The sequence below is a fragment of the Ranitomeya variabilis genome, chromosome 6, assembly GCF_051348905.1.
Source record: "Ranitomeya variabilis isolate aRanVar5 chromosome 6, aRanVar5.hap1, whole genome shotgun sequence".
Lineage (NCBI taxonomy): Eukaryota > Metazoa > Chordata > Amphibia > Anura > Dendrobatidae > Ranitomeya > Ranitomeya variabilis.
The window spans coordinates 41,228,680-41,242,238 of NC_135237.1; the positions used below are offsets into that span (position 1 = coordinate 41,228,680).

The window sequence follows — 13,559 nt, forward strand, 5'->3', positions numbered from 1 at the left end:
AGGGAGGTAGCCAAATCACTGATCTGCTCCCCAGGTGTCACTCTCCTGTGCCTTTTTTCTCCTGCACAATTTCCACAAGCTGTCCTTTCCTTCTTAATTCTCTTTCTCTGGGAGCTGTAGCAACTCTGGCTACAGGGCCCCTTCAGTCCTTCCAACACTCAATGTTTGACTGCTCTCTTCTCTGTCCTCTGACAGACTGACTCAAAAAACTCTCTTTCCTTCAGACCAGAATGCATTTATAGGGGAGTTAACCCTTAATCCGGGTTCAGAGCTCCCCCAACCAGGACCCTGGGGCGTCACACACTCCATGCTCAATATGTTTCCATTAAGGGGTTAATCTGACATGAACACTAAAACAAAGAGATGTACACACTGGTCACATGGTTACATGTAGTGCATCATGCCAACCATGTTACCTTACAGTCTGCAAGAAAAAAACCCAGAAAATAGCTTATGCAATAGAATTAAAAAACTGCAATCTGAAATTAAAAACAGATTTGAAATGTAAAAAAATGTTTCAATATCTGGTTGGCAGTAATTAAAAATGACTCAGTTATAAAACTTTAAGCCTGAAATAACTAAACAGGTTGATTTGTCATTCAGGAGCTGAAATCATGACCCCTTGTAACCCCTTGTGTGTGCTGTAATAGCAGCCATATTTATTGGTTGTCTCGGAAACTGAATTGAATTTTCACTTGACTGGTGAGAATACAGCGCATCAGTGCTTTAGTATTGATTGCTGATTTTTTTTTTTACATTTTCTAGGCGATTTCAGGGAAATGCTTTTCATTTTTGCTGCTTTTTGGAAGGATAATGTATTTTACTTTTATAATGTACGTACTTAACGGTATATATAGTTCATCATCCAGTGCAATAGATTTTGATAGATTGGAGTCCAATAGTCCTTAGAGCCTAAGTCTGTTATATTATATGAAAACTGAGCATGAATCCCCCTGGTGCCAGGATTTGACACAAATGACTAGACATTTCTGGACTAATAAGGGTACATACACTTGGGGCATATCTTCCTGGACCTCCGACGATGAAATCCAGAGCAGAGTTAATTCAGAAAACAGCAGGATTAACAGGAGAATATTAAGGTCGGAGACTCAGGACTCTCTACCTTCAAGAGTACCCCTGGGACAGGGATACTTAGGGTCCCAGTTCCAGGAACAGTTTGAGGCCCCTCTTCCTTATGGAAGACTGTCACAGTGTGACACATGGGTCATGTCTTTATGGACTTCCCACTATGAAATCCAGTGTGGAGTTCATTGAGAAAACAGCAGGGTTAACAGGAGCATAGTAAGGTCGGAGACTCAGGCCTCTCTACCTTCAAGAGTACCCCCAGTACAGGGATACTTAGGGTCCCAGTTCCAGGGACAGTTTGAGGCCTCTCTTCCTTATGGAAGACTGTCACAGTGTGGCACATGGATCATGTTTTTGTGGCCCTCCCACTATGAAATCCAGAGTGGAGCTCATTGAGAATGCGGCAGGGTTAAAGGGTGAACGCTACGATGACATCGGCAACATAAATTTACATGCAAAAAATTTCAAATTGTCAGCCGCAGTCAGTGAAGTCTACAGATATTCTTTGCAGTGTATACATGAGATTTGTAAAAATCTTATGCACAGCGCTGCTACTGAACTATACTGAAGAAATGCGCTGAAAGTACCCATAGTGTATGTTCACATACTGTATATTTGCAGAAAATATTCCATAAGCAAAACTGAAAAGAAATTAACTGGAGTATAAGTTGGCATATGTACAATATGTAGGAGCATGTTCACACTGGCTATTAAATGGACAAAACCTAAGAAAGAAGCAAAGTCAATATACACTCACTGGCCACTTTATTAGGTACACCATGCTAGTAACGGGTTGGACCCCTTTTGCCTTCAGAACTGCCTCAATTCTTCGTGGCATAGATTCAACAAGGTGCTGGAAGCATTCCTCAGAGATTTTGGTCCATATTGACATGATGGCATCACACAGTTGCCGCAGATTTGTCGGCTGCACATCCCTGATGCGAATCTCCCGTTCCACCACATCCCAAAGATTTCATGTTGTTTACGCCAAATTCTGACCCTACCATCCGAATGTCGCAGCAGAAATCGAGACTCATCAGACCAAGCAACGTTTTTCCAATCTTCTACTGTCCAATTTCGATGAGCTTGTGCAAATTGTAGCCTCAGTTTCCTGTTCTTAGCTGAAAGGAGTGGTACCCGGTGTGGTCTTCTGCTGCTGTAGCCCATCTGCCTCAAAGTTCGACGCACTGTGCGTTCAGAGATGCTCTTAGGCCTACCTTGGTTGTAACGGGTGGCGATTTGAGTCACTGTTGCCTTTCTATCAGCTCAAACCAGTCTGCCCATTCTCCTCTGACCTCTGGCATCAACAAGGCATTTCCGCCCACAGAACTGCCGCTCACTGGATTTTTTTTCTTTTTCGGACCATTCTCTGTAAACCCTAGAGATGGTTGTGCGTGAAAATCCCAGTAGATCAGCAGTTTCTGAAATACTCAGACCAGCCCTTCTGGCACCAACAACCATGCCACGTTCAAAGGCACTCAAATCACCTTTCTTCCCCATACTGATGCTCGGTTTGAACTGCAGGAGATTGTCTTGACCATGTGATTGGCTGATTAGAAATTAAGTGTTAACAAGAAGTTGGACAGGTGTACCTAATAAAGTGGCCATTGAGTGTATACCCTGCTGTAAGTAAGCAAAAAGCAATAGTGTATATAAATAACATAGGGTAGATAGTAGACACTGATTTTGATAAAAAAAAAGTGTAAAAGCCATCTCACCGTGAGAAAGTGTACCCAATTGGGATGATACGAACCTCTAGTATTATAACCTTACCATGTGTCAAAAATTACCTCAATGTGAATAACGGCCAAGCAGGAACGGGGCCCAACTATAAACACCCAGCAATATGTTCATATCTGTTCTATCTTAGGTTTTATCTGTTTACTGGCCAGTGTGAACATGCTCTTATACGCTGCATGTACAGTAGTTTATAGTCCAGTTTATTTATTTTGGTTTTGCTTTAGGTTTTTGCACTCAGTGCACATAAGGGAATGGCCTCCTTTTCTTTAAACTAGCCAGCAATGGGAACGCAGGGAAGGTGAGTACTCTCCGAGTTTGTTATTTTACATGGGTGCTTTCCCTTGGGTGCCATTTTTTAAAAAAGTATCTCTGTAATGTTTTCTGCCATTATAGATATTTTTAGATACTGGATTATAATAACAAAGCTGCTTTTCTTTTACCTAATATTTATACCACATTTTCCAATAAATTATTCCATTATACTATATTTTTTTCATTAAAATTGCAATATATAAAAGGAAATGTATATAGAACTAATCAACGTATGTGTATTTTTCAGACTTATGGGAAAGGAGCACGACGGAAAAATCGGTTCAAAGGCTCGGATGGCAGCACGTCTTCTGATACTACTTCAAATAGCTTCGTCCGACAGGTACTATGATATTACTGTAATCAGACATGTATCAATGGGGTTTCCCCCAAAGGATTTTAACAAACCAGTTTTATAGTTTAAGATGTTTCTTATTGGAAGGGGTCTCCTATTATAAGATGATCTGTGGAGTAAATCATCAAATACCGTAGGTTACATTTTTCATCAATTCCACCAATGGAGAAAAGAAGCATTACGTGTTACACGAGACAGAGATGCTGTTTGCAGTTGCTTTTAGCTAAATTAACTTTATTTAATTAATTTTTCCCTTTACATAAACATTTTTTTTTTTGGGGGGGGGGGGTTTGAAAGTTTTGTTTTCCACCTTTGTTAAAAAGTAAAGTTCAACATTTGTTTCATACCGGATCTGCACGAATATTTGCAACTACGGTAATTTATTTTTTATTATGTGACTTTCTTCTTACTTTTTATATATCTATCTGTCGATCTATGTATCCATCTATTATTATGTGTCTCATATCTATGTATATATGATCTATCTATCTATTAACAATCTACTATCGATCTCATATCTATCTATTACCTAATATTATCTATCTATCTATCTATCTATCTATCTATCTATCTATCTATCTATCTATCTTACTGTTTTTGCTTCCAGTGTAACTTTTAGACAGTTTTGTCTTTGCCGGGTCCCTTTAGTGTAGTTGTATGATAAAGCATAGAGATCTACTACATAATTTGTCATTCCCATCTTGTGCAGTTTGTCGTAATGTAACTAAATTGAGAACCGGGGGAACGTCGGACAGGCAGGAATGCTATTTTGGGAGTTAGTTATTTAATGTATTTTTTTTCTTAATTAAAAATCCTTCTATTTCCCATGTACCCTGTGGTTATTGTAGGCCTGTAAAACAGCTCCAGGGCAGATCACAATTGACGTAGATTGATAATCACAACGGAGGATGAAAAAAGCAAAAAAAAAAATAAAAAAAATCAAGTTTGCTAAATACTGTAAATGTAGTGTTTAGTTCAGGGATATATCCACAGTATCTGTCAGTTAAAGGGAACCTGTTGTGTGCACGAAATGCAATTTGCCTGCAGATATAGGGTCAATCTGTTGTCTGTACAAGTCCCCTCTATAATTTGTAAAGCGCTGCGGAATATGTTGGCGCTATATAAATAAAAAATATTGTTATTATTATTATTATTATTATTATTAATCTGTAGGTAAATAGCGTTGAAATGCAACCTGCCAGGAGAAAATTAACGTACTATATATCCTCTGTGTAGCCGCTCAGTTTCCATCATCGGGGCAGAACATGAAGCGGGTATAGTCAGCACTCGCTATATCGTGGGCGGGAGCTGTAATCACTTCCTGGGACTTTGATTGACAGTTCGTTCTTCACACGCGCTGCACAAACACGATTGCAGAGCAAACCATCAAACAAAGCTTTAGACCCCCACCAATGTAATATTGTCAGTCATCAGGGAACTTTTCCGCACTTTCTATTTAGAAGCAGTTGTCTAGCTGTCTAAGCGCTTTTCCCCCAATAAGAATTATACTTTTTTTGTAGAGATCTGATGCGCCAGTCATGAGAAATGTAGCATAGAAGGCATTTGCAGCAAGGCTGGAAGTGCACAGTGAGGATGTCAGTGCACTGGGACTGCTTCTCCTAAGTGCACTGACAACCCCAAAGCACTTCCATCCTGATCTAGTACCCTTATGCTAACATTTTTATGACTATAAGAAAAGGTATTATTTATACTGGGGGACAAGCGCCTATACAGTGATACTCCCCTCCCATATGTAAACTGTGACAACAGGTTCTATTAAAATCCCCTGCTTTTCTAGAATTTTAGCATACTTGCCCATTTATGCCAAATGTGTAAAAAATCATGGTATCCATAACGAGCTAAAACTTCTTTGGTGCTCTTTAACTTGGCATTCACTCTTTTTTAATGGGTGTTCAACTTTATCATCCTTCTGCTAGCACTATAGGTGCTGAAGCTTTCTTTCCCTTACCAGTAAATATTGTTTGTGCCATTGTTCAGTAGTTTACATGTCCTGAACTACTAGTCCGTCTATCTGTTATGCTTCAATTCATTACAGCAGACAGGAGAGCAGGAGTAGCTAGACTAAGACTCGCTCCCACTTCCTGCAGAAAAGCTAAGACTCGCCCCCACTTCTTGTAGAGAGGCTAAGACTCGCCCCCACTTCCTGAAGAGAGGCTAAGACTCGCCCCCACTTCCTGAAGAGAGGCTAAGACTCGCCCCCACTTCCTGAAGAGAGGCTAAGACTCGCCCCAACTTCCTGTAGAAAGACAAACAACCACCTCCAATTTCTGTGATCTGTTTTTTAGGCTCTGCTGCTATGGATGGATTACACTTGACAACAGGCGGTAAACAGGAGATAAGACAGTGACTGGCACGTTAGAGTGATATATATTGGGGTGATTTACTGATTGTCTGTTTATCACATATTGAGCCTGAAAGTACAAGGACTATTTAAGAGTCCAGTGAGCAGTCTCTATCAATAATTGCAGTTTATTTTACTTTGTACAAACCGGGGTTGTGGCTCCCCCTCTTTTGAGTTAGGCATTTCATTATATATAGCTTCCCATGGACAGGTGTCTGAACAATTGGGCCCTGGTCCTGCTGATGGTGAGGTTTTAATATTAGAGGATAGGTCTGTCCCGATTTGGGTACACCCTGTCGCGATGGGATGGCTTTTATGCTCAAAAACAGTGTTTGCTAAGTACCCTATGTTACTTACGTGTACTACTACTATTTATTTACTTACTTTCAGCAGAGTATATGCTCATTATATTTCTATCTTAGGTTTTGTCTGCTAAATCGCTACAGTATGAACATGTTTCTATATGCTGCATATATGCCAACTTATACGCCAGCTCATATTTTTTGGGTTTCCTCTCAATAATTGACAGCATTTTCTTGTATGAGTGCGTATACAAACAAGGCTGTCAATCACGGATTAGGTGTACACAACACATGTGTCGGACTGCTCTAGGGGACGAGATGCATCTTTGGACTATGAAGCATAATTTACATATGCCAAGCACGGCAATAAAAATTGATTTTTGAGGTGACACAAACTGTTGTCTGGTCTCACTGGGCCATTATTGTGATATAGGATTAAAAATCTTAATGATATTGATGGTGATTTGTGAGGATTGGTGGAGACTTAAAAAGTTCCTTTTGAAGGGAATCCGTGAGCAGTTTTTTTGTTATGTAATCTAACAGCAGCAAGATGTAGGGACAGAGACTTTGATTCCAGCGATGTATCACTTAGTTACTGGGTGCAGTAGTTGGGAAAGAATCATTGTTTTCTCTGCCTCAGATCTAGCGGAGCTCGAAATGCTGATTCCTGTAAAGCCCCGCCCACACCACTGATTGGCTGCTTTCTGTGTACACTCTGAATTGATAAAAAGCTACTAAATAATCAGTGGTTGGGGCGTGGTTGGTCTAGGAGGCATGAGATACCTAGTCTTGTAGTGATAATCTCCTGCTGATAAAACACTGATTTTATTGAAACTAAAACACAGCCTAGTAAGTGACACATCGCTGGAATCAGGGTAGCTGTCTCTAAATCATGGTGCGCTTAGATTACATAGCAAAAACGGCTGACAGATTCCCTTTAACTTGGAGGAGTAAAAAAGTAAATAAACGTGTGAGGGGTTGATTTCTGATACAGATGGACTGACAGGAGCAGTAGGCAGAAAATGCAAAATGTTTCCAATCCTTGTGATTATTGCTACGAGAAGAACAAGGGAACAGACAATATCCTACATTCACATAAGTGTCTAATGTCTCTTATTTCCTGAAATTTACCCAAAACAGAGGAGTGTAATGTTTAGTGCCGGCCGCATAATATCCAAGAGATGGAGATTTGCCGGCAATTACATTCCATTACCAATCATAGATCCCATTTAATGGGCATCTGGCCGCGATGTGAGTAATCGCTCTGGGCTCACAATGTGTCTAGGGAAATGTTAAGTCGCCATTTTCTGTTTTAAAGCAAAATGTGCTCGTTAAAAACATTAAAGTGACCTGTGATTTACCGATGTCACTTGGAGTGATTTCATTGTCATGAATAAATTATTTGGCTTCCACCACTTGGTCGCACTAGGAGGACTCCATTTATATAGCCGCTAAGGAGGAAAAGTGTCATCATTGTGCTATTGTTTTTGTTTTAAAAGAGACCTGTTACTTGTCATAAATATATATACTTTTTGGCTTGTGTTATTGCGCCTCTTCTTTCAAGTCTGGCATTATTTTCCTTTTGTTCCTGTGTATCTCCATTCCTGAGATTGGACCCCCTATTCCCTATTTATAATCTGGTGGTCATTTTATCCCATTGGCTTTGATCCTCAAGACGACATCGATAGCAAAGCATTGAGGACCGCGCCCACTCGACTACACAGATGACTAGATTTACAGTGTTTTAATTTTTTTTTTACTATCAGGATGCTCATATTTCCAGGATCGATCAAAAGTGGTCAGTTTTTGCTCCTATTTTATTCTCGTTGCTCATCTGTTTTTTTTTTTTTTTAATTAAAAGCCGCCATACAGTTCTAGAGACATGGGCTTTTTTATTTAGTATTACTTGTTATAGTCTTCACTAAGGGGGTGTGTCTGAAAGGATCCTCGGGGGCGTGTCTTTAGGCTGCTCTGCAGTATTACCCTTTGAGCATTTTCCCTTAGGTAAATTCCAAGTAAAAAGACCCATATCTTTGGAACTATGTGGCAAATTGTAAAGAATGGAAAACTCAGAGGAGTAGTGGGAATTAAATTATAGCAAAAAAAACTGCCTAGTTCTGACCTGGTGACAGGTCCTTTATCAAAGATTATTGCCAGCAATTAAAATTATCATCAAACCTAAAGATAGGTGAGAACTTGCGAAATTGGAGAGGGTCCCACTGCTGGGGGGGCCTCGTCGATGCCAAAAATAAGGCTCTGATATGCCCTATCAGAATGGAGCAGCTGCTATGCATGAACGCCTCCACGCCATTCATTCTGTATGGGACTGATGAATATACTTAAGCTTTGTACTGGGCCACCTTGGGATCAATGTGGGTCAATGGCAGTCAGACCTCCCTTGATCTGCAAGTTTTCTCCTATCCTTTGGATGGCTAATATCTTTTAATGTTGGGAATAACCCAATAATCAGTGATACTAGAAATTTGCCACACTTGTAAATCTGGTTACAATAATATTCATCAACTGGCAAGAAAACTGGCGGATTGGTTAAATCATGGATAAAGTGATTATAAAGGAGTCCAGGACTAATTATATTTTATACTATGCGCCTAAAAACTAACTACCTGCCTGTTGTGCCCAGCACCGATCTCTGTCGTCACAGACCACTCATGCTGGATATTTAGCGACTTCCGCTGGCATCACATCTACAGAGCAGCAGCATTTCTTCCACTCTTCTCTGTTGATGGGGCGTGACTGCTGACGTCATGCTGATTGCCATAACTGCCTAACTATGAGGAGACTGCTGTCAATCAGCATGACATCAGTAGTCACACCTAGAGCCTCCTGGAAGAAGAGCTGCTCTGTTGACATGGAGCAGATGAATTGCCATCAGGAGCGGTACCAGCAGGTAGAACGGATTTCATTTTTTGGGAGCCTTTATTTGTTGCTGTGCAGATCGTTACTTGCATTGTGCAGATGTGACTTGAATGCAGAAGTTCCTATTTCTTGGAGTCGTTCACATTTTGTCTGTATTACAGATGTCGGCTAGACATCGATGAGCTGCTGCGAGTTTTTCCGCTGTGTATGCGCTTCCACTAATGTTCTCTGCATTGGCAAATCTAAAAAGTTTCCTCTCTTATGTCATTGTTTTTTTAGTCGTCCTGTTCTAATCTGTATAGGCTGCCATAACAAGCCATTAAAATGATAACTATCTTTATTGAGTGGTTCGGATATGTTCTACCTTGACAAGTTAAATGGACTCTGAATTTTAGTGAAATCAGAGTGTGTAATATGTTCTAAGCAAAATGTTTCTGCCTTTTTAGGACGGGTGCGAAGCGCCCACAAGGTATTGCGAAACTAGTTGGAGACAGCGAGCAATGGTGGATGACTTGCCTGATAGTTTGATGTTACTTTTTACATTGGTCAGTGAGAAAATACACATGACAAAAAATATTCTCAAACCAATGCTTCCTCTAACACAACATTGACTAACATATAGTACACCTGTAAGGAACAGTGACCCTAAGTGGTCTTAAAGTGTTATTCCCTTCTTGCATCTTCTGGTATGCACCAATCCCCTGCCTCCCGACTTCCTGTCTGCTGGTGGTGGCGGTGCGCTCTTTATGATTGGCAATTTGGACCACGACATGGCTGTGCTGCTTGTCCTAACTGTGCTCTCATAAATGCTGCTTGCAGAGGTAACGTTCCCTCTGTAGCATTGGAGGAGGGCAGAGGCACTGACACTGAACAGATCCAGCAATCTGCATAGATCTCTTATATTTCAAAGAAAATGTTGATGAAGATGTTCAAAAATGTTGAATGTGTGACTAATCCTTTGTCCTCCTCGGAGATGAACTGCCTCTAGAGGTGTCTGGCAGTGACTTATTCTCCTCTCCCCATTAGGACCACATCTGCACTCATCCAAGATCAGCTGAAGTTGGGAAGAAAAGGTTTTGTACGATAGATATAGTTATAATGTACATCTCAGCCTTGAAGGCCTCATAAGTTACCTACCTCTGTTCTGTGGGTAATAATGGGGTTCCTGATCAGGGGAGCTCCCGCAAGGTTACAATTTTTATTGTCAGTGGGCATCCTTAGCCTCTTGGCTCCTCAGTAGCTCCAGTTGATGCTTTGGCTATAATGGTGCCCATTCCAGCTCAGAGCTTTGCCAGATCGTGGTTCCTTAGCCCATCAGATCAGATGATTCTGATGCCAATTCCTCCATCTGAACAAACCATGTGTATATTAAAAGGGTTGTCTCAAGTTCGTATGTGGTTAAAATTTTAAAGTGCTTCTCCATTTTTCAGAGTGAGCTCTGATAGCAAAACCTCAGGAGAGCACAGTTTGGATCCAGCAACATTACCATGCCGCTGGTCCGACATGTCAATCTTCAGAAGCACAACGCCCCCTGCAAAGCAGGAAGTCGGGGCCAGGAGCGGTGTACTCCTGACAAAGAAGTTCTTACAACCCCTTTAACTTTTTTAAATTATAAACTTTTTTTTTACACAACATAGGACATTTAACTAATAAGACCTAACAGCATAAAGCTAATAATATTTTGGATATGGAGTTTTTTCTAGAAACGCTTAAATTGCTGCAGAACATTATGATATGAGTAAGCTGGCCAAAAATATGTATATATTTGTAATGAAATGCATGTGATTCTAGGTGGATTGATATAATTAGAGCTTTCGCACTTTTCAGTAATGATGATTCATTCTAGTTATCGGGAATGTGCAGAGAACCTCGGACGCCACGTCCATTGGCTGGAGTGCTAATATAAAAGCCGCACATCTATTATATCCAGCCGAGCTTAGCTTGACATTGACTTCAGTCTACTGGAGAATTGGGGCTGTAGTATTCATTGTAAAGACTTGGTTTAAAGAGAAACCGTCATTTTAATTTTTGTTTCAGCGATTAATAGTACACATGAAAATAAGCAACTTTGTAATGTATCTCATCAGAGATATTTCTTTCGGTCTCCTCCTGGACTGAGCATTCACTCTCAATTCACGAGTAAAATCTGTATTCAGTGAAGACAGATTTTGCCATTACTGAGATGACCGTTCGAATTTTATAAGCACTGACTGCCATCTCTTATCTCAGCAATGGGAAAATCTGTATTCACAGAAGAATTTAGAATCTTAAGAATGAAAGATCAGTCCAGGAGCAGAAGCAGATTTCTCTAATAAGATATACAGTGGGGAAAATCAGTATTTCATGCACTGCTGATTTTACAAGTTTTGCCATCTACAAAGAATAGAGAGGTCTGTAAATTGTATCGCAGGTACACTTCAACTGTGAGAGACAGAATCTTAAAGAAAAATCCAGAAAATCTCATTGTATGATTTTTACATAATAGAAAAACAGAACTTAATATTTGGTACAGAAACCTTTGTTTGCAAGTACAGAGGTCAGACGTTTCCTGTAGTCCTTGACCAGGTTTGCCCACACTGCAGCAGGGATTTTGGCCCACTCCTCTATACAGATCTTCCCCAGATCTTTCAGGTTTTGGGGCTGTCACTGGGCAACATTGAGTTTCAGCTCCCTCCAAAGATTTTCTATTGGGTCCAGGTCTGGACACTGTCTCGGTGACTCCAGGACCTTGAAATGCTTGTTACGGAGCCAATCCTTAGTTGCACTGGCTGTGTGTTTTGGGTCATTGTCAGACTGGAAGACCCAGCCACGGCCCATCTTCAATGCTCTTATTTCGGTAAGAAGTTTGTTGGCCAAAATCTCGCAATAAATTACCCCATCCATCCTCCCTTCAATGCGGTGCTCTCATCCTGTCCCCTATGCAGAAAAGTACCCCTAAAGTATGATATTTCACCACCATGCATCATGGTTGGGATGGTGTTCTGGGATTGTACTCATCCTTCTTCTTCCTCCAGTGGAGTTGATACCAAAAAGTTATATTTTGTCTCCACGTTTGTAGAGATTTCCTCCGGGTTCTCTTGTTTCCTCCCATGCTCCAAAGACATAGTGATAGGGAATCTAGATTGTGGGCCTCAATGGGGACAGTGATGACAATATCTGTAAAAGGCTGTGGAAAATAATAAAGTAAAGTAAATAAAGTAGTGTCCGGGAAAACCTTTAGTCCCTACCTATGGCTTGGCAGAGGCCTGAAGTTTAACCCATTTAGCAGATTTTTCAGAGTGGCCTGTTGGTTACGTTTTTCTTTGATCCATTTATGAGATAAGCCACTCCCTTCCGTGTATATAAATTTTGCTTTGTTAGCCAAGTGGGTGTCGACCTCTATTATCAGTGGGCATCTTCTCATAACCACGTTCCCTGGGATAACAAGACAAGATTTATATACAAGAATAAAAGCACAATATCTCAGAACAGTGAGTCGGAGGATAAAAAAATACAATAAAAAAAATTAATTTACGGCACTAGACCGCTCCACAGCCCACTTTAAGACTAAGTGAAACCAGCCCACAGACTGACATCTCTGTAATCTAACTATAAAGAACCTTCATTTTAAGACATTTATCAAATGCATCTACACACTATGAACAAGACTATGCACAATGCGGTTATTGGCCATGTTCGACTGCCCCCATTGGATCAGCTGCCAGGAGCCTGATCAGTGACCCCCACTCATTCTTAAAAGGAGGTGAAGTGGGGGGTAAATTACGCACCATCTTAAGCCCAGACAAATTATATTTTGGGTCACTAGTTGAAAGTAGAACAGAATAGTAGTTGGGACATATTCTTTAGACTTACGTTTAGGACATACTCTTTCTTCTCGGAGAAACCACCATGCTGGTGTAGAGAGACCAACCTACTGGTTAGCCAGTGCACCCCGGGAAAAAGGTATGTACAATTAGCTCCCTTCAAAGAAGAAGAAAGTTAGGCCAGTAGTACATATTATTGGAGGTAGCCACCCTATAAAGCTAGCCATACCCTTGTGTATACTAAACATTCTTACAGCAGATAACTATTACTCCTGACTCCCACATACACATGAGTGTTTGGCGCGGCCAAGCTTCCATGTATTTTCAGTGGATACAGAGGAGAAAGCTGCTGTCAGATTACTCTGGCAGTGGCTTATCTTCCTCGAAAAAAATAATGACCTATTTTTTCTCTCCTCTGTCATCTGTCAGGGATAAGTTAGGAGACCCCCATGCACAACAGATGGTCATCCAAAGTTGTCGGGATCTGAAGACTTTTATCTAATGTACACAGCAATTTTAAGCCAGTGCCAAAGGGCATCAAGTTTGAAACATAAGTTTGCACATCTAAGCTGTCATGCAGCACCTGGGGACGTAGGGGAGTTTGGCATTTTATATATGCTGACTTGGGAAACCACAGTAATGTAATATCAACCTGATCTATGCATACATACCTATGTCATAGTTGTGTTTGGCGTATTTATAATGGTGAAAGTTTGTTGGGAAAT

General features: G+C 40.7%; 1 protein-coding gene across 2 annotated transcripts in view; it reads left to right on the plus strand.

The window, feature by feature from the left end:
- CACNB2 (calcium voltage-gated channel auxiliary subunit beta 2) overlaps window positions 1-13,559 on the plus strand; it is a 334,276-nt gene that overhangs the window by 17,389 nt on the left and 303,328 nt on the right. For both annotated transcript variants that reach the window (XM_077268315.1, XM_077268311.1), the window contains exon 2: window positions 3,386-3,478. In XM_077268315.1, coding sequence (XP_077124430.1) covers window positions 3,386-3,478 — 93 coding nt within the window. The remainder of the gene's footprint in view (window positions 1-3,385; window positions 3,479-13,559) is intronic.